The following is a 21711-nucleotide window of genomic DNA, read 5'->3' as shown; positions in this document are numbered from 1 at the left end:
TGATAATGTTCCTCTTCACTGAATTCTGGGGACATTTGGACATATAACCTCTCTAAAAATCTCAGCCAATGTTATTCATCATTTGTCTCAGTAAATGTCAATAGATCTTTAAGTCCTTTGATAAGTTAAATGCCACTGGGCAAGCCTGTACCGTCAGGCCATGCTCCTGTTATTCAATTCATTTAGCTGCTCAAATAGACAAATGGCATCAGCCCAGCAGTTAATAATTTCTTCACGCTCCTGTGTTTTCCTTAGGGCAAGAGACAGTTCAGCCTTCATATTGATTTGGCCCAGTACTTTTCCTGACTGCTCTGGCATATCACGGCTAATTATGCAGCCAACTTTAATAATGTGAAGTGTTAGGGACTAAGCTGCTTACATTGACTTGTGCTCCAAGCTGAGCACACTGTAAATTCAAACCCAGTCTCAGAAGTAAGTGGATGACACTTTAACTGAGGTGACACTGATTGAGAACACCACCTCCAGAGCCAGGATGAGTTTTGCACTTCTCTGCTCAAGAATCAGAACAAAATCTCTTTGTGAATTTGTGTTTAGCCAGCACAAAGAAAAAGATCTCTTCCCAAAGACTCGGAGGAGTTCTTGCCAGGAAGAGTTTTCCCTACTACTACTGCCACCCAGTGAAACTGCACAATTGGTGGGAAGCATCACTGTTTCCAGAAATCCTAAAATTCCTTTTCAGATGTTTGACTCTCATGACAACATGAAAAACCAGCAGCTTTAAAAGTCAACTTTTTGTGGGTTTTTTTTGGGTTTTTTTTGGTTTGGTTTGGTTTTTTTGGGGTTTTTTGGGGGGTTTTTTGGTTTTTTTTGGTTTTTTGTTTGTTTTTGTTTGTTTGTTTTGTTTGTTTTTTGGGGTTTTTTTTTTTTTGTTGTTGTTGTTGTTTTGCACTCTGAAACTAAAAAAATGCATACTCCCAGATTTTAAAACTAATGTGTTCAAGCAATCTAGGGCATGCACAGATAAACAACTGACCAAATTTAATGTGGAGCTCATTCATTCATAATATTATTGTATGCATACACCTATATATAAAAACACACACAGAAAAAAACCCTAATTAATTAATCTAAATTCATACTTACCTAACAGGTAAGTTTCCACACTTTTTACAAAGTTGTCATGTTGTGACAAAGATACAGTTGGGGCACATTTCTAGATCATAAGAGCTTAGACTATGAGTACTTCACACACCTGTGCTATTACTTCTTTTAGGGGGAAATCCACCAGTTTCACCCTATCCCCAAGCAACAGGGGAGAGTAAAGCTTTCACAATCTGGTGCTACAAAAACCTCAAATGTAACACCAAAAATAATTTGATCTGCACAAAAGGAACAGAATAGCCTCTGAAGTTTCTTACAGATTGCAAATTGAAAAGTTGCAGCCACAAGGCATCATAAAATGTCATAAAGGAGTAGCTTTTCATAGGAAGACTGCTATGTGAGCACTCTCAGTATCTTCCTCTGATTTAGGATATTCAGTGCAAACTATGGACAAAATGTCCCTTGTCAGAGCAGTAGCATTTTTATTGCTCATGTACAGCCTGTTCTGTACTCTGAAGAGCTATCAAGCCACAGTGTATTTCATCAGATTAAATAAAAGAACATGCACTATATCTAATTTCCCTTTTTCTTTCTTTTTACAATTAGCCAGAGGCTTAAAGATTAATAAAACTTAATTCTTCCTTAAGAGTCTTCTAATGAATTGGTTTTCTCTGTAATTGGGATGATCATATTTTAATCTCAGTCCTCCTCTCTGCTACAATAGTTACAAGGCAAACTTTCCAGCAGCTCTCCCAAAAAGGTTCATCACTGATGTTTTTAATATTCACTTTCATAACGTGAATTATATTGAACTAGTTCCTTATTAATGTACATGTTCCATAGGAATTACATTGTAATTTTCACCTGATTAACGTCAACCTGTTAGAAAGTGTTTCTGGGAAGCATTATTAATGGCAATGGTGGTGATTAAGCTAAAATGAGGATTAAGTTAGGATACACATTAATTACTAACTAGCCATTATCTTAAGAAAAGCCATTAATATACTGGAATATGTAGAGCTGGAACTCCAACAGCTGGGCAAATTTATTTTTTTGCCCTTGATATTGTTCCAGTTATTCAAGCCTAAGCCACTCATGGTTGCAAGTCCTCCTGTCCATAACACACGTTATTTTTCTCTATTAGTACTTCCATGTGTGGGTCCTTCTCTATTATTATGTGATGGAAGAGCTACTGGCCAGTGTACCTGCTACCCACTGCATCCAGCACCAATCATACTGGTATCACATTTTTCACTGATTCTACTTAAAACAGTTAAAACCAACAAACAGCTTAAGGCACCTCATCCCAGTGATCCATCCACTAAGCTCTATCAGGAAGTGAATGTATCATTAACACAGTTCTTACCTGTGCAAAGCGTTCAGCATTTCTGTTCACTGTGAACTGGTAAGTCATGTTTGAAAACTGAATGCTGACAGGGAGGATGGAGACATTGAAATGAAGCATCACTGATCTTTCTGGGCCATGAAATTCCGTGTCATTCACCAAAACATCCAGCTGGAAGTAACGATGCTCTGTGACTGAAATGCTTTTATTCAGTACCAGTTCTGCAAAGGAAAAAGATTAGTCTATTACCAGCCCACATTATCTTTAAGTGTATATTTTGATACAGCAACCCCAACAAAAAGAGACATAACAAAATTAAGTATACATATCAAAATTTCCTAACAGGAAACAGAAGGCAATTTAAATATTAAATACATTCTTATGGAGTTATATCTGTGTCATTCAAGACATTTGGGAGGCCCTCTTCCCTTCTTACCTACCATGCTGAGAATCCTACAATCAAAACCTCTTACTTATCAGTTTACAAAACATCATCCTGTACACTCCCTATCCCAGAGATGCACAAGCTCCATTTTTTCAGTACATATTTAAAACTCAGTCTTTTCCGAACTTGAAATTTCTCAGCTTTCATTGGCTCAATATTTACAAACTGCTTATGATAGCTTACTGGTCAATCACTAACAAGCAACTTCTCCTTTATTTGAAGAAAGAGACCTTACTGTACTCATGTCGAGTTCCCCTCACTTGGCTGCCATTTGGGCTGAAGTGGATTTCATCAAAGATGTGCTCTACACGAAATGTTTCACTTATCCAAGGATCATCAGTGACAATGGTTCCTGTGTATTTCTTTCTGCTGCTTTCAAGAGGATAAATAGGTGTGGTGTCTGCATCGTACACAGTCAGCGTCGCAAGAACGGTTCCCTAGAAGGAAAAGATAAATGGCATTGCTGAATGATGTGTGTTTTGGAGATTGAAATATTGGTCAAATAAAACCTTACAACTTTCACTGAAACCCACTTTCATTCAAATTAATTTTAAGATTCAGGTTATCACTATTTCACACCTGTTTGGGTCTGAGTTAGAAGCTCAAAAGAGGAAACAGTGGAAAAGAACTTGCTATATAATCATTTGAGCTAAATACAGTCTAAATACAGTGCTAAACTGCTGAGGTAGGAAATGAGTGCACATACACAGTTCTTGATTTTTTTCTTTTCTTAAAATCAGTTATTCTACAATGCTACTTAAAAATGCAGGTAAGTAATATCAGCACTTACAAGACACGAAATACATTCAGACAGGTCAAACTCATTACCCACGTGACAGAAGTGGCCTGGGTTGTCTGCTTAGTCTACTAGATTGCTGTTTTCTACTTGGATACTGCGACCAAAAGGCCTTTAAGATTTTTATTAGCAATTCTATTCTTTCAGATTTGTTTGAATGGAATGTTTCCAAACATAATGCCTTTTTTTTTTTTTACTACAAAATATCACTGAAATTCACTACATTGTGAACACGTCACAGGCATGTAATTTCAAAAAGAATATTTTACTTTATCAAACAGTTTTATGAGACCTTCACTTTCTATCATCCAGAGCTAAATTTCAAAATTTTCAAATATAAAAAGGAATTACTTTATGCCCAGGTAAATGGGATGTTCACAGGTGTCTTGTAAAGACGACTTCTAGTCGGGAGATGGCAGCAAACTCCCAAAATCAGTCTTTTCCCTTCCCTTTGACACAAATATGATCAAAATGTACTTTGAAGGGAGAATTGACTACCAAAAGACACCCAGGGATTCAGATCTTTAGAAAGATGACCTTGGCATGGTAAGGGGGAAGTGAAAGGTCACAATAAAAAGATCCTGGAGTTCTCCCTTAACAGCCTGGCCCTGGAAACTTCACAGGGGCAATGTTTGCCTGCAGAAGTCAACCACTATTGTTACAGCATCCTAATAAATGTTCTGAATGTAGTTCTGATGTCTTACATAGATTTGCATGTATGGGACTGGTACACAGACATACTTGCTCTAAAACAACACTCAGTTTTAATTATCTGGGGGAAACAACCCTTCAACAAATAGAGCAGAGCTCAGTGTGGAGAGATAGAGCAGTCCTAACCACAGACTCAGCAATTGTCCATCCTGACCTTGGAAACTGCTCAAATTTCTTCACACTGTTTAATTAACCCAAACGCTTCTTTCTTTTGGGGCCTGAATAAGATATAACTCGGGGGACAGGAATCCTACAAACATCATTTTACAGTCTCTAGAGCATGGTGTGATGATGGGCTCATTGCTGAGATCCATTATCCAGAACTTGGTGCTTCCCAGTAATCACACCTCCCACTGCTGAGTTCCTACTCCAGGCACTAGGTAAAGGAGAACATTACCTCTTTCCTGTTGAACTCCACAACAGCATCTGCAGTATCAGTGCCATTGGGAAGGAAGGGAGGAGAGTCATCTTCATCCAACACATTCACCAGGAAGGGCACCTCAACCTGCATTTCCCTGACTCCCTCTCTCACGGTGCACTTGGCAATCAGCTCGTATCTCTCCCTCTCCTCTCGGTCCAGGCGCTGTGTCACACGCACACTGGTGCTGTTCTCATTGTAGCGAAAGGGCAGACCCTCAGCTGGAAAACAGCCACAGGAGAAAGAGGGACAATCACTTCCCGGTATAGGGCTCTGATAGTTTCCTTCTTTAGTACTCTTTTGCAATCCATTTGGGCATCACGACTACACAATAAAAGACAGACTCAGAAGTGAAATACAAGGAATTTGTGTGGTTATATTAGGGTAGGGAGAAAACATGGAACAGATGGGAAGATTCTACAGTCTAGAAGCAGGACCATTTAAAGCTCAGGTTACTCTCAGTCTGCTTTTAGCAGGTACAAACTTCTAAAAGTAATCTTTTCTTTACGGAAGGGGATAGTCCTCCTTCCCATCCCCTCTGTATATCTCAAAAGCAAAATCTTCAGGCTCAGTTTACATTTGCAATGGAACTTCCTTTACAGAATCAATCTAGAGGATCTACTGCAAAAGAGATCTTTAACAGTGCAGCTGTTTGCATCTATTGCTGGTACATGACCAGCTCAGTTCCAGTTTTACCTGCTAGCAGTTTGTAGGAAATGCTGAGATTCTGACACAGATGATGAACTGAGGGTAACTGGAGCTGATGAAATGTGCCAGGTGGTTTATTCTCCTTGATGTGAAAGGAGAGATCCATTTCTGTGAAGCAAAGTTGCCTTGCTGTCAAGGAACTGCAAGCTGGTGCCGTAGCATTGATCAAAGAGAGGAAAACCGTGGTGCGTGTAGCAGAGTCACATTCCTTCTCTTGGAAAGGGTGGGATGAAAGGAAGACATACAGCATCACCTTTGATAATGGCATCCAGTTCCCTACAGCTTCAAGGGAAAAAAAACGCCAGAAGAAATATTTTACAGAAGACAAGTCAACATTTCTTTTCCTCATTTTCTACTCTAGTCCATTATTTCATAAATGATCATTTAGTCCTATTATGTGATAAAACAATTCTTCTGGTGGGAAGACCTTAAACCTTAATAATCCCAGTAAGGTAAAAAATACTAAGGGTTTAGCACCAATTTTACATTATGGAACTTCACAAACAATATCAGCATTACAGACGTAAGACACTAACATAAAACAGGTCTCTATTAAAAATCAGCTTTTTGTATGACTGCTTTTTGAAGGGACTAGAGTAGAGTGGGGTGGAAGCAGGAAAAATAATGCATGAAATGGAAGAGATACTCAGGACAGACCCATAACTACTATCATTTCAGTCACTGTATTCTGACAGTTTATTCCAGTTGAGGACACGGGTCAAATTGTTTAGGTTTAGAGGACAGATTGTTCATCATTTTGAAATATAAAGAGCTGGACAAGAGATAAAATAGAAGTTAAAAGTATCCTGTGGCATCTACTACTACACACTCAAGCCTTATTTTGATTACCTTGGTTTGACTACAGACAGCACAGAAATACCTCTGTAACAGATCTAATTCACTTGAAAAGATGTTGTAGGTCACTTTGATTTGCAGGAACAAAACAAGGCTCTCAGGTGCTGGATAGATGCTCCTCCTTTGTTCAGTTACAAAGAGCTATCTGATATTCATGAACACCAAGTACCAAAAATGCAGTGAAAATGGTATCATTTTCGGATATCAAACACTCAGCACTCGAAAAATAAAACAGTAAGTGTATGAAGTTGAAAATTTCAACATCAAGGTACCTAAGTCAGAGGGTAGAGTTGATATATGGTTCTTACAAACTGAAGACAGTTACTACAGACTCTCTCCAACAGTAAAATTTCTGCAACTGATCACAGCACTATGCCATTAACTCCTCACCCATTTCCTCCTCCACCCTCTAATGATACCTAATTTCCTCATAGATCACAATCACCAAAACCAATTTGCTGCTAGAGTATAAAAGAAGGGGGGAAAAAAAGGAGATAATTAATTTCTGTAGTTCAACAGTAAGCTTCTCTAACAAAGCCAAATCTCAAGAGAGGGAGAGAGGCACAATTAACCATTTCTTCTAAGAGCTCTGGGGTGTTATATGCAAATGTACATTGTGAATCCATGTTACCAGAATTCAAGGACCATTTACAAGAGTTTGAACCTCTCTAACAGCCTTGCTCTGGGCACTAAGTGCTGGAATTGGCCTCACTTGCATCAGTAGATGAACAAACTGCAAACCTCAGTGTAAAGCTTTGACTTATACAGCTGTGAAATGCAGAAAAAAAATATTTCAAGTAATGCAACTTTCCCACCCTATTGGAGTCCCCAGTGCAAGCAACTGGATCTGTCCAAGGTCACCATTTGCTTTGGCATATTGTTCCCTGTTGTGGGTTTCATTGAGTCGGATTCCTCATTTTAAAAGGGCAGATGTGTTTTTTCTTCTGCTGGAGAAATCTCATCATCTGAATGTATTTTTCTCTAAGAATAGATATCTCAACAAGAAAAACTAGTCTTCTTATACTTACACAACGTGTTAAAATCGTCTCTATCCAGGCTTTTGCTGAGGTAGAGAAGTCCTGTTTTTTCTTTGATTTGAAACCAATTATTTTCATGGGATCTTGCTCGAGAAATTATGAGAGTCTGGCACAGATGAAAGTGGGCCACTTCTTCATGTGAATCCTTCAAGGCGTGGATGCGCAGGAGCGGCATACCTGCTGGCTCATCGATGTACACGTTCTCCAAGTACTCTTTCCTGGGGAAGTAGAGACCAAAGGCCACTGCAAAGGAAGGCATACAAGAGAAGAGGCAGCCCCAGTTAAATGACTTTCTGCACTGGTATTTTCTTAAGAGATGTATTTCCAAAGAACCAAAGGCTTCAGTCTCTAAGAAGTAAAGAAGCACTAAAAAAGATGTGGAAAAAGGCAGATCCTCAACTGGTGTAAATAAATACAGTTTTACTGTACTCAAGCCAAGGACACAGCCACCAAAAATGTGCTCTATAGCTTATGTTCCAGTTACAAAATCATCTGCTTTTTGAAAGCAAAACTGCCTTGCTGTAGACAAGGTCCAGTTTAAGCAGAACACTTAAGGAAGTTCTGCTTGCCAAATTTTACTTAAGTTTCTACCTGGCACTCTCAGCTGTAATTCCACTGAAAGCCTAAACATCCTCTCTGTTGAGAGAAAACACAGAAATGTATTACCCACTTTTCCTCAGATTACATAAAACCTTTCTTACACAGGAGTCCTTTTGTGGCTCCCTCCCTTTTTCAACAAGCCAGCATGATACTTTCGGTACAGAAAATGGGAGTTGTTTAAAAAAAACTGATATGAAAGTCTTGTAAGTATTTTAAATATGACAGATGAGAAAGCTGGGAACTGAATGAGGACGAAAACGTACATTTGTTTTTGGTACAATGGTTGTGACTGACCCAGTCACCTCCCACCCTGGCACTGCAGACATTTACATTCAGTAGAGCTCAACTGCCCTTTGATGCCCGTTTCTTCAACTGATCTCATTTTACCGGGTCATTTTGCAATGGCCTCTCTACCCATTTCCAATTCTTCCCCTCCAATTTCATTTCTTGCAAATATGATCACAGTGGAATGCTCGATAAGCAAGGAAAGGACAAAGTGATGCTCATTGCACTCATAGGCACTGAAACACTGGAACTGTCAACTCTTGGACTTCACATGCACTGACAGTCCATACTTGTTCCCATCCAAAAGAACACTTGCATACTGCAGAACTGTGCATCATTTAATCCACTTTGATAAGGAGTCAAGCATATAAAAAGCTCACACATCTGCTGAACAAATGTAAACAATAACAATTTCCGTCTGTTACTACTATAAAGCTCTGTCAGCTTAAATCAAGCCAGACACAACTGGAAATGATAGTAACGTAGCAGTAAAATTAAGGATATAATTCCAAAATATCTTCAAAATAGCATCAGGTTATAGCACATATTTATTTTGTATTATTATTGGGTCCATACGCTGTTCTACTGAAGGGAGTGCACCGCAAACAAACTGTAAACAAGAGATCTCTAATTTCATTTGGAAATACCACAGAAACGAGTGTACCTTGCAATGATTCATGACATCATCAGTATCCCTGGATGCAATTACATCCATGAGATTTACAGAGACCCATTATTTTTTTCCTACATATACTTTGCAATATATGAATAAGGTGCTAAAGTAATATGGTAGGTGAACTCAGTTCAAAGGACTTAAATCAAAGGGAAGCCAACAATATTCTTTCTGAGAGTTTTAGAAAAGCATTAAATCCTGACACCCTCTCTCTGGAGAAAATTTTTACTTTTCATTCTGGTGCTATCAACATCTTCTTTTTAAGTTAAGATTCCTGAACATTTATAATAAATTTCAAATATTTTTTCGGTCCCTCTCAGTTTTGAAGTGAAGGAAAACCTGGGAATATGAGTTATTAGAAGTCCTACAAAGAGGTTCGTTACCGAGACGGATAAGGTAACATCCAAATAACAAGCCCAGTCCCAGTGCAAGCAAATAGTCTCTCTTGGGGTATTTTGTATAAAAACTTGATTCTAGAACAATGAAAACTTCCTCGCAAGAAATTCAACACTGAAAATTCACTACTCAAGACTAAAAAATTACTTTTAACCCACAAATGCAAACAAATGAGCCTAATACAACATTAGTTACAGGACAGAGGAATAATTATTATTTCCTTATTTCCAAGCCTGTAGTCCCAACATGAGTAATGCTGTGTGCTCAGCATCACAAACACATCTTGTGGTACAAGAACCAGCACCACAGAGAGACATGAAATCACCTCCAGTAAAAGGAGCATACAGAAAGTAGAGTACATATTAACAGTATTGATATGTAACGTGAAAGTGCAAAAGGGAAAAACTGGAATATTTTGAGTTGCAATTATTTGTTTCCTTTTCTTAAAGAAGTGTGTTAATCTTTATATTCTTTGCTTTATAAATCGGGGCTCACACTGCATGAGAGTACAGTTGTGTTTAACCAAATATATAAATAATTATGGCAGACATGGCCACTTAAATGCCTGAAACCTTGCAAGCAACTACACCTGAGCAGAGGTCAGCATCTTGACTGGTCTGCACTTGAAAGATAAAGTTAATATTTATGCTGCAGACTCTCTAAAGTTCTTTGGCATCAGTTCACAGGAGGAGTCTTCTCCATAGTAAAAAAAAAGGAAAAAAATCCTGTAATATAAAAATCTGATTTCTCTGTAAATAACAGAAATGCAAACCCGTGCTTTGTATTTTGAAAAGAGGGTTCCTTCATAAAATAATTTAGAATTTGCACCACTAATTAACCAGAAATGTATTTCACAAGTTTTAAAACTGAAATTAGCTCAGTTGGTTAGAGCATGGTGCTAATAATGCCAAGGTCAGGGTTAGATCCCCAGAGAGGCCATTCACTAAAGAGTTGGACTCGATGATCCTTGTGGGTCCCTTCCAACTCAGACTACTCTGTGACTCTATCTTAAATCAGAAGCCACTTTAAGCAAGGAGGGAACACTGCTGTAGGGAATTAAAGTAGAAACAAGATCTTTTACTCCTCAATTCACACCTAAAAGCTGATAAAACTAAATTTTGTCCATCAGAATTGTTAGCTTTTAGTACAGAGCAGACTTCTATATTGAGGGCAACACCCAAGGACAGTTTTAAGTGACATCAGTGGATATCTCATACCTTCATGTTTAACTTGAAAATGTAAAGAAAACGTATTTCAAGTGAAGAGACTTTACAACACTGTAAAATAAAATAAGTTAAAAAATATGAATTTGATTTAGCTATGTAACAAGATTCACCAAATATCTGAAATTACTGGGATTTTGTAAAGTTGTTTGTGTCACCCTAACTCCACTTCAAGCACTGAAAGAGATGAGAGGTATGCAACAGACTGCTCAGGTCAGAACTACACTCTGCATATAAATCTCAGGAGGCTAATCTTAGAGGAGACCTTTGAAGTAGAAACATAGCACCCACATCTCATAGCTGTGCTCATTCTTTTAAGCCCTAGTGAGTTAAAACCAGATTCAATAAACTTGCCATCTGGCAAGTATGCTGCAGGAGGAAGAGGTTCTAATCCTGGCCACACTTCCTTGTGTCCTGAAAAAAAAAAATCCATTTCCAAGGACTTGTGCAAGCTTCCTATGGAAGCCAGATGGAGTTTTTAATGAATCTGCCATTTAAATAAAGAGGAATTGAGATGGTTACATTCAAAACTGATTGTTAAAGTGCTTTTGCTTAGGAATTAAAGGCAGACAAAAATTTCACATTACAACTTGAAATATATCACGAGAAGGTTGTGCTCTGTAATATACATGAGTAACATAACAGAGAGAGTGTTGTTGAAATATTTTGGAATCTCTCAATTTTTTTTTAGAGGATGTTTCAGCTCTCCGTACTACAAACAGCACAGGAAACACGGCAACCTCTGATGGATGAGCAAAATTATGGGATAATAGCATATCAGTAACACACAGAAGAGAAAAGTGATCACGTTTAAGCGGATGTAATGCTACTAACTAATAGCTCCTGCAGGAAATAGATACAGTTATGACAGCAGTTTTCCAGTTCAGCGAGAGAAAGCAGGTAAAACGAGAGCAGAGAAATGAGATTATATGTACTTTGAAGCCTTCATGACTGCCTTTTCAAATAAGGCAATTTTTCACGTGGCTTTTTTCAGTCATGAATTACTAGGTAAATAATGCCTTTTTTGATACAAATTGATTTTTTTTTGTACACAATTTGCTGCAGAAAACTTTACATGTTTTCAGTACTTTTTATGCATGCCGCTCTACTCTTGAGTAGCACTGGGGGACAACTCTTGATGAAAACTGTTAAATGGACTATAGAAACATTGTATTCTTATGATCAACCACGATGAAAAAAAACCATAATTTATTTTTTTAGTCACAAAATGAAGTGGCATGAATTTTTTTATTAGCATAGAGGAAGACTCCGCTGTAAGACATTCTCCCAAACAATGTTTGTAACCATCTTTCAAGGTACAACTGCAGACTTCAGACAATGTTTTGGAGTGAACCGTCCAAGTCACAAGATTTGTCCTGGGAAAGGACATGATCAGATAACTGGAAAACCATCTCAGGTCTGGGTGGATCACCTGCAGAGTCTCAAAGCATGTTAGAGATGGTGATAAGAGAGGACAATCAACACATAGTGGGGTTCCTAGTCACAAGCATTTCATTACCCTGGACAGAAGAACCAACTCCAATATCCTCTTCTGAAGAGAAGCTTCAAATGGCTGAAATATAACATTATGTTCTAAAGTTATTTTGGGTTTCACTCATGTAATCTGAAAAGTGTCTCTCAAGCCTGAGTGTTACCTTCCAACTTCTTTTCACTAGTTTGTATTATTTATAAGTTACACTTTAGTCCAGTAGATGAAAATATTCACAGATCTCAAGGTGCCTGCTGGATGAACGTGCAATTAAAAACACTGGTTTGTGTTTTTAAAAAAGACATAAAGAAAAAAAATTAGAGAAATGGAAATGGAATGATAGTTTTCATTCAGCAAGTAATATATAATCCACATCTGACAAAATTTACTCAGAGCTTCTCCACATTTTGGAGGATAACAACTTATTTAGAACAGAACAGCCCTCACGCAGTCAAAATCCTTAATCAAACATTGACATGCATCTCCAAGAAAAGGGGGGTGCTTTTAATGAAATGACAGCCCTATCATTGTAACATGCAGGATTTAATGATATAACAGATGAACATGGCAGTCTGTTGTTAATAATCCTCCATTTGTTATACAGCATCAGATTTCAACAAGCAATTATCTGCCAACGTTAGTTTTGTGTTCCTGAAATAATTATCTTTACTTCTGACGAGCAGCCATTATGTTCCATTACTAGTATTAATATACCTAATGTCCGATTCATCAGAGAACAAGGGCAGTAATGCACTTGTATATTTTAAATTAAAGGACTTCCTCACTTAATTCCCTCCTAGTCCCTACACAATTAGGAAATAAACTTGCCCTCATAAACCAAAAAGTCTGTAATTTAGAAAAAAACCCCACTTGTCACTTAATAGAAAAGCAGTATGAAACAGCAGAGCTAAAAGCAACACTTGGGATTCAATCACCAGCTGACCAGGTGGCCACAGCATGGGTCGGCCTGTGCCACAGGGGACAGGTGCCAGGGGGACCAGGGGGACCCTGGGGCCACTGATCTCCCCCTCAAGTGCCCACACAGCCCGGCACCAGGGCAAGCCAGCCTGCCAACCACCCTGGGTGTAGGACCACCACCCCTGGGTAATCACCACCCAGGGGACACTGCTTCGGGCACAAATCACAAACAGTTCTTCTGGTTTTATACAGAGAGGTCAAATTCCACCATCAGCTCACCGAGTTTAGGCTGCAGCATTACTGCCAGGTGTAATTCCTAATGTGTTTGAGGGTCACTAGGACGATGACAAATGGAAGAAGTGGCATAATTAAGCAGCAAGACAGCAGCACGACGTTATTTACTTTTAGGTGTGTTATTTTTAAGCTGATCATTACAGAAATTGTAACAGATTTGGTATGAACCAGAAAACATAAGAAACTCCATTAAAGTGAAAATGAAATTAATTAGTTTTTTATAAAGCTGCTTGTCTGGGCCCCAGGTTAGAGTTGACTGGGGAAAGACTGCTGTAGAGCTTCATACTGGAATTTTCTCAAAGTATACTCCAGCTTTATGGAGCTGAGTAATTGCTAAGTTTCACCTGTTGTATACATTTAAATGCAGCAGAATTGCTAGAGAACAACAGAATAAATTTCAATAACAGCAGTATTAGTGAAATACATATGTTTTACAGAACATGATACCTCCAGAGAGAACAGGTCCTTATGAAGTGATGGTAAGCAGAAACAGTACTTAACTAGAATATACTCCAGACCTGTTAAACTGGTCTGGTTTAAGTTAATTGCCTCTCTTGTGATTTTCCTCAACAGATTCCCATGCTCATATTGAAAACAACCCTAAATTTTAGACTGAAAATCTAGAAAATAGGTAGATAGAAATATCAGATTAAAAAAAGCTCAATCAGCCACCTATATTGACCTGCTAGTCACTAAATGAGAATGAATTCCACAAGACAATAATAAGACAGAGGTAAAGCCAAAAGATGGATTTGACAAAATGAAAGCTTTCTTTCTGTATAACGCATATTGAACATAAATTTTACAAATGTCAAGATCAAAGACAGACTCTAAATTTAACAAAAAGAAATGAATTTGGATTTGTAAGAACTGTGGAAAATCTGTGCAGCTCAGTATCTACCAGAGAACAGGACAGCACTTCTACTGGAGCTCTACTTACCAGTTCAGACCGAGGTCAAACCTTTCCTGCCAGAGACTGTACTTCTACGTAAGTTTTAGAAAATCACTTTTTAATTTTAAGTGCAAAAAAAAAAGCTAGAAGTTTCTTTCCTCTTGCTTTCTTATGATTTCTCATTTGTCTTGTTTGGTTTCATGGTTTTGGGGAGTTGGTTTGTTGGGTTGGTTGGTTTTTGTTATTTTTTTGGTTTCGGGTTTGGGGGTTTGTTACTTTAGCAAAAGGGTAAGTTTTTGATGCTTCACTGTTCTAAATACCAGTGTTAGTAAAACTTAAAGCATCCCTCATAGAAATTAGCATGCATGGAAAGCTTCTGTGAGAGATTGCAGGGGTTTCTGAAAATTCTTCAGATCCTGATTCTGCCATTCCTATAAAGTACAGCTTAATTGCTTGAGAATATCAGGATATAATTTTGCTCTACCGGAGTATGGAGCTGAAATGTAAGACAAAGAAACTCACTATTGTTTACAGCACAAATTATGTAGCAAATATTTAATATAATTTATTTACATCTGGGTGAAATCTAGGGTGTTTACATGGCAGTATAAAAAATGAAGATGACATAATGGTTCATTTTTATACCACTCCAATACAGCTCTGTACAGACTCAATTTATCATGCTCCATACTTCTGTATTTCTAGTGACCTCTCTGTGTTTTGCTTTGAGAATTAATCCAAATTTGCAAGCATCAGAGAAATGATCTCACAAAGAGAGCTCACGCTTGTAGCCCATTTTTGTAACTAAATAGCACCTTATTCAGTGCGAACCTTCTAAAGCAAAAGGAACACTAAGAACAAGAAAAAATTAGTTTTTAAAAATAGTAGCTGAATCTTTGAACACAGACAAAGCTTTCAACAATTCCAGCATCGGAAACCAGGAAGTATTTCCACTGAGATGCTATCAGTACTTCCCTAGCACTGGAAACATTGTACATTGTACATTATTTTTTCAAAAAGGTAAACTGTAGTAATTTGCAGTTGAACTTGATGGTCCTTGTGGGTCCCTTCCAACTCAAGATATTCTATGATTTAATAATAATAGTTCATAGCATGCATTCTGTGAACATACTCCCCCTGCAGCAGGAACTGGATAGGGCTGGGGGCTAACCTAGCACTGCTGAAGATATACAAAATAAGAGATTCAAGTATTCAAAGATTCTTTTTACATTTACATCCTCTCTTTTCTGCATTATATAGGTTTGTAGAAAGGGAATAAGATTATTGAGAAGAAAAGCAAAACTGAGAGTAAAGTCTTGCAACGAGATCTTTTTAAAACTCCCAGCTCTGTCAGAGACAGACTCTGCAAACACTGGGTCACTCTAATCTAACACTTTTCAGTAATTTTCTTTTGCTTTCACGAGTTTCAATTAACCCCCAAAACCCAACGCATCCGAGGCTCATTCATGTTGTTTGTATTTCTGCCAAGTGGAATTATTCTGCATTCTATGACCAGAGATGCCAAGACGGTGGACTCGGTCTGCTGCTTTATTTCTAATTTTTAAATAAAGATCTGTTTTTCTAGTCATCCTCTGTGCATGCTCTCTCTGTGCCTTCTAGAATGTGTTTATGTATTATATATACATAAAGATTGTGATAATGAGGAGCTAGAGAAGACCAGTGATGTACGTATCACTGTTCTGTGATAAAACTGACGTACACTAGTTGTAAATCTCAAAACCACAAAATCCTCAATTAATAATGTAGTAACATACAAGTGCTCTAAATTCTTGTTATACTTTAATTAGCTTTCACATATATTTACTCTAACAGTGCTGAGCTCATATGGAAGGTAAACATTATAGCAGCGATTAGGAGCACAAGGTACTGACAACTAAATATATTCATTTCATAAAAATATGAAAATAAATCACAAGACACTCTTATCTGCAGAAATTGTTCAGCACACTTGACAAGATGAAAGGATCCTTGAAGGCAAAGACAAATAACTTTAAATTCATTATCTTAGTTAAAAGGACATCAGTATCACAATGCATTTCCTACATTAAGATATACATTTGGATCGCTGTGCTACTCCTTAATAAAGTACTAAATTTTCACAATCCCAAGTCATGAAAATCAATGAGAGACAATTAACTGTTGATTTATGACAAAGATTTGTATATGCACAAACTCCTGCATTCCATTACTACTTAAGCTCAAATTTCCCCATTTCCTTTCCTCCAGCTGCACTTGATTCTGCATCATCAAAATGAACGCAAGTCTTCCTGTCAATTAGAGATAGATGGAGTCAGGCATAAGGGATCACTTTCTGACAGCTCAGTGCAATCCACAAACACCTCCATCCATTTCCTATGCCTAAGCCATCTTCATAGGGAAAATACACTCAAGTGAAATAGGTACCAATATTTCTCACAAATAGCTTTTTTCCCCCCCTCAGCATCACTGGATTGCAACAATTAACAAAACCGTGACCAAATGGTAATAGTATAAGTTTGGGATAACTGTACAATGACTAAATCTTCAAAAAGATCAACCCTTGTACCTGGGCTGTGGCAAGAGGGACCTGATTTTCAGAGAAAAGCTGCCTTTTCAAAGAAAACTTTCTCGTTTTCTAGGGAGTGGATGACTTTACAGCATCTGGATTGAATTTTTACTTTGGATTCTCCATTGTTGCACAGGAAAATCTATTTTCTATATTTACTGCAGATGTGTAAAAATTAGCCTGCTAGACCACATGTAGTGACATAGGAAATAGCCCAGCCTGAATAGTGTTTTATCCATATCTCTAGCTTCCCTTATTTTCTGCAATTCCTGCAGTTTATGAAAGAGAGACAGAGCAGTTTAATTACTGACTTACAGCAGGAGGCAATCAATGAAAACTTTTGCTGCTGGTTGTTGAAAAGTTGCCAGAAAAATGGTAATGACATGAATGTCCACCTCTCACAGGAAAGTGCTCTGTTATTAAGAGCTGCTATTCTCTTTCCAAACACTCAAGGGAGCTATGAGCCTGCAGTTCAATTTTTCAGACCAGGAAGCAAAATCTCAGTGCAACTGTGAGCTTATTTACTGATTGATTTATTTAAAGTTTTGTCATGAATTAACAGAGCATTTTGGTTTAATTATTGTATTTTAGGTGTAGTTTACCATATTTTAGGTGATCTATGAAAGGAAATAGAGAATATAAGTTCTTTTCATATTGTTGTTTTTTAATGTTCAATTTCTATTATCTTTTTAATAGATATACATATAAGAACTAAAATACTGTTAAGACTCATCTGCATTTGAACCTGTAATTCCTTAAGACACCTGGCAGAGAATACATTTTCCTAGGTACTCTTACAAGGCAGACCTGCTTCTAAAACAGTTTCATAAAGATCTGTGTCACACCTGCCATCATAAAAAAAAAATCATAATAAAAGGACAAGAACCCCCCCCATATCCCAGCTGTCAAAATCAATGCTTAATAGAACAGAAATTTTCCTTTGGGGACTTTCAGTCATTACTGCACAGTAGCTAGTCATTATGCTGTTGTCTTAAAGCATAAATGTTGTCAGCAAAAGGGTAGAAATTGTATTGACAAGGCTTGGAAACAGGAAGACAGACCACTAATGATATGCATTGGACAGTGAAGACTGTTCTAGACAGCTCTTCTCAACCAGCTTTAAGACAGACATGAACTACACTGAACTCTTGACAAGCTATAGCAATGAACTAGAGAAGTCTAAAAGAAACAACAATAAAAGCAGCAGTAAAACCTGGAATGGTAGGGGCCTGTACAGGATTTTACAACAGCTTTATTTTCTTTTAAGTGAGCTTCTGGGTTCCAGCCCAATCCCTTGGTGGAGGGCATGCCAAACCACCACAGACTGCCAAGCAATTGCACACACAAAACAACCCTACTCCGATTAATAAAGACTGAATTTGCTTAACACATTCCATAACTATTTCAATGCCTTTTTTACTTTAAAAGTTAAAACTTTGCCCCATGTTCATATCCTCCAATGCCAACAGAAGAGAAGACAATTCTTTATATCTCTCGTAAAGTCACTTTTGATAAAGATTTTACTAAGGCTGCTTAACTGCAGCTTGTCTGTTGGGTAACTTCTGATCACTTACTGCTTATAATTATTAGCTAGTTCTACTACACTGAGGTTTGCACTGAGTTCTGGTTTGCAGTGATTCACACAGATAGTCCTTGATGCTGACATTTATTCTGAACTGTAGGACTACCAGAGTAGTCATTCTGATCACACATTTTTGATGCATAAACAAACTGTAAGTGACAGTCCCAGAGTCAAAGAAAGTGCTGTCGTCGTTCAGCTACTAGCTCCTGGGCAACCCAACCCCAAAAGAATACTGAAGCACAAAGTTTATGCATTTACATTTTTCTCAGATGGTGAAACTGATGCTTTCTGCTCTGTTTATGAGCTGAAAACACCTCCAGTGGCATCTCCTGTCACAAACAAGTAATCAGGTCTTGTTCCAGCACAGTATCTTCATGCGCATTTTACCAAGGCATTTTGATTTTTCAACTCCTCTGCAAAGGTGCTTGTTGCTCTATTTCATCAAGAGCTCATGCTTTAAATTTAAGTGTCAGTAAAAAAAATCATTTCCTCTGCTTCCCCTCTTTCTTTATCAAGGCAGCAATATTCCCAGGCTAAAAGACTGTAATGTGGAATGAAAACACAAGTTCAGATTTCAACTGAATACCAGAGAAATGTAAATTAAAAACTGCAGATTTGGTGGCTCTGCTCAGAAACTCTCACCTGTGCCTTAAACCCTCCATACACACACCACAAACATCAGCATCAACAAAACAAGCAGAGTTTTAAAGTCATGGCACATACCAAGTGCATTGACCTTTCCATGAATGCTTTCCATGGGTTTCCCTGTACCAGGAATGAATAGCTGCTTGGCTTAATGTTTTTTGTTGTAAGAACTTAACAAAGCTTAAGTTTATAGAAACACTTATCTATTCCAATTTTATCATTACTGACAACTGTTACATTTCATGCCAAAAGGAGACCACAACATACAAGCCTTTATAACTTACAGATTTCTTTCTATGCTACTGCTAACATGCTTGCAGTAGGATATACTCTTCATAAATCTCCTCTGCAAACAGGTTCAGGACCCAAGGCTGAAGCTAAATGTTCCTAAAGCATTATTTGGTAACCCAGGTTTTACTGAAAATAAGAAACTCAATTTCAGTTTTAACGTGGATCCACATTGACTCCAGACACCACCACAATGTATATATGATGCAAAATGCACACAAGAACCAAGCTGGACATCTAGAAAAAATTTTGAATAATATTCTCCTAGTTTCAGGCTAAAGAATAAAAGGTCCAGGGTATAAGTCAATCTTCAGGTCCCAGAGGTCCCTCAAGGAGCATTGAAGCTGCTTCCCAAGCATTACCCAATCACACGTGTCCATATTTACATTTTTGGTGCACATTTCTTTTGTTGATGTGCCAATATTTTTCTGAGGACAGTGAAATGTACTGGGCAACTTTGCTACTGAGATTTCAATGTGAGAAAAGTGAGGGTGGAGTTGCTTGAAAGTATTTTGTGGCTTTCCCATTGCTCTGCTCTGGAATGAACAGTTTTCCTGGTCCTCACCAGGAGTTCCACACACCGGCTGGCAAAGACAAAAGCAGTCGGAAGGAAAATAAATAAGTGTCAGTCCATTCCATATTTCTCCAATTTAAAGCAATTAACAACTTAATCAACACGGATTTCAAAGAAAGAGATAAGATTCTGGCTTTAGGCTTGCATTAATCAGTTTGAAGGCAATGCTGTTTCCAGCGATTATTCCCTAGTTTTTATATGTTATTAGAAAGGGCTTGACCTCCCATATTTTTCCATGCACTGGAGAAAACTTTGCTCAGCTGTCTAACCCAATTGCTTGTGTATCTGGAACACAATGTAGAATTTAAAAAAACAAAACAAAACAAAACAACAAAATAAAACAAAAAAAAACAAACCGACAACTTGGATTCAGGTACAAAGGGACTTCCAGTGAAGCCTGGCACCCTCACACCTCTCTGGGCTTTCTCTGGAGGGACTCTGCATAGATCTGTCTCCAAGTACCTCAGAGTACCAGTTCCATTGAGTGCTGCAAATACAGCAGCCCACTGAGAGACAAGACAATTGTGGGAAGTAATTTAGACGAAGGTTATCTGATCTGCTGCAAAGGTGTCATCCTCAATAACGTTTGTAACGATGACATGACACATACAACATTTTAATAGTATATAAAAAATAAAACGTCAAAAGCACTGGCAGCACTCACCCCCACTTCCTGTGGGGGTGTTACTGTGTTTGTGCACACATATACTTGCACATAAAACTGAGTGCTTCAGAAAGATGGAGGACAACTGATAGGCATCAGATGCTTAGTTACATGGATTATAGTTAGTGTTGAAGAGAGAACAGAAATTTGGGTAGCAATATCTAAGGGTAAGATTCATAGAAATAGACCTACTATTTGCCAGCACTTTTGTCTAACTTTCAAGCTCACCATCTGACTGGTCTTGCTTAAGGAGGAGAATCCTGAAAACCACAGACTGACGACTATGTCTCACTTAAGGACGCACAGCAGGCTCAAAAGTTTCCTTAAATGCTTGACTCTTAGACTGAAAACAGCTTGAGAAGAGCTGAGTGAAAGGTAGAGGTGAATTGGCTGGAAGTTTCACCTCAGCATGAGGTCCCTTTACACTAAGGGTGGCAGAGCACTGGAATGGGCTGCCCAGGGACGTGTTCCTTTGTCACCTGCTCCAGGTGATCCTGCCTTGGCAGGGGGGGTTGGACTGGATGACCTCCAGAGGTCCCTCCCAACCCTAACAATTCCATGATACCACAGCTGGCACTGCTGTGCCAAGTCTGCCCACACTTCACAAAGGAGCCCCTGGACATGCAGCTCTCCTCAGAGGCCACATTAAAAGCACACTTCATTCTACTGCCCAAGTAATGCTGAGCCTGTACCAGGCTACAGACTCAGAACAGCTGACAAGTGCAGACATATCGCATGAAAATACTTATTTTTAATACAATCACTGGCCTTATCCAAACTTGCTGAGGTCAAGAACTCTAGAAGACTTCACTAGCTTTGAGACTACATGCAACACTTTGCAAATACTTGCAGACAGGATAAGAACACAAATTTTAGCATATCCACAGTGACATAAATGTGTGAGAGCATGGGTTACACCTAAGGAGAGAAAGATGTATGCTTGGGGACTATTGTATAAAAATGTTTAGTCAAAAAGAATGATAAAGTGCTATATTTTAAGAACTTATGCTAAGGAAAACATATTTAAAAGCCTTGGCTACAATTCCCTGGGTAATGGTATACATTGCTTTAAACTTTTTTGTCCAGAATTTAGGTTCAAAATAGTATTTGGACAATTAGCACTACTCTAAGAGTTTAATGTGTTTTTTTCTGTAGCTTTAATTCAGTAACATTTTGTTTTTAAGGTTGGACAATATCCCATTTTAAACCAAAACTAACGTAGCACATCAATTGTAATTCTTCAGT

General features: G+C 38.1%; 1 protein-coding gene across 2 annotated transcripts in view; it reads right to left on the bottom strand.

Moving 5' to 3' along the window:
• The window catches only part of RET (ret proto-oncogene), an 80453-nt gene that overhangs the window by 30386 nt on the left and 28356 nt on the right, over window positions 1-21711 (bottom strand). The window contains exons 1-6 of one of the 2 annotated variants that reach the window (XM_051800860.1): window positions 8241-8401; window positions 7369-7620; window positions 5474-5767; window positions 4757-4998; window positions 3088-3289; window positions 2429-2628 (exon numbers count right to left, since the gene is read on the bottom strand). In XM_051800860.1, coding sequence (XP_051656820.1) covers window positions 2429-2628; window positions 3088-3289; window positions 4757-4998; window positions 5474-5767; window positions 7369-7552 — 1122 coding nt within the window. In that variant the 5' untranslated portion in view covers window positions 7553-7620; window positions 8241-8401. Of the gene's footprint in view, window positions 1-2428; window positions 2629-3087; window positions 3290-4756; window positions 4999-5473; window positions 5768-7368; window positions 7621-8240; window positions 8402-21711 lie in introns of those variants that run through there. The other variant, XM_051800859.1, reaches the window with a different exon arrangement.

The sequence above is a fragment of the Manacus candei genome, unplaced genomic scaffold, assembly GCF_025592945.1.
Source record: "Manacus candei isolate 608988 ecotype Guabito, Panama unplaced genomic scaffold, ASM2559294v1 h1tg000050l, whole genome shotgun sequence".
Taxonomy (NCBI): Eukaryota; Metazoa; Chordata; class Aves; order Passeriformes; family Pipridae; genus Manacus; species Manacus candei.
This window is presented reverse-complemented; position numbering and strand designations above follow the sequence as displayed.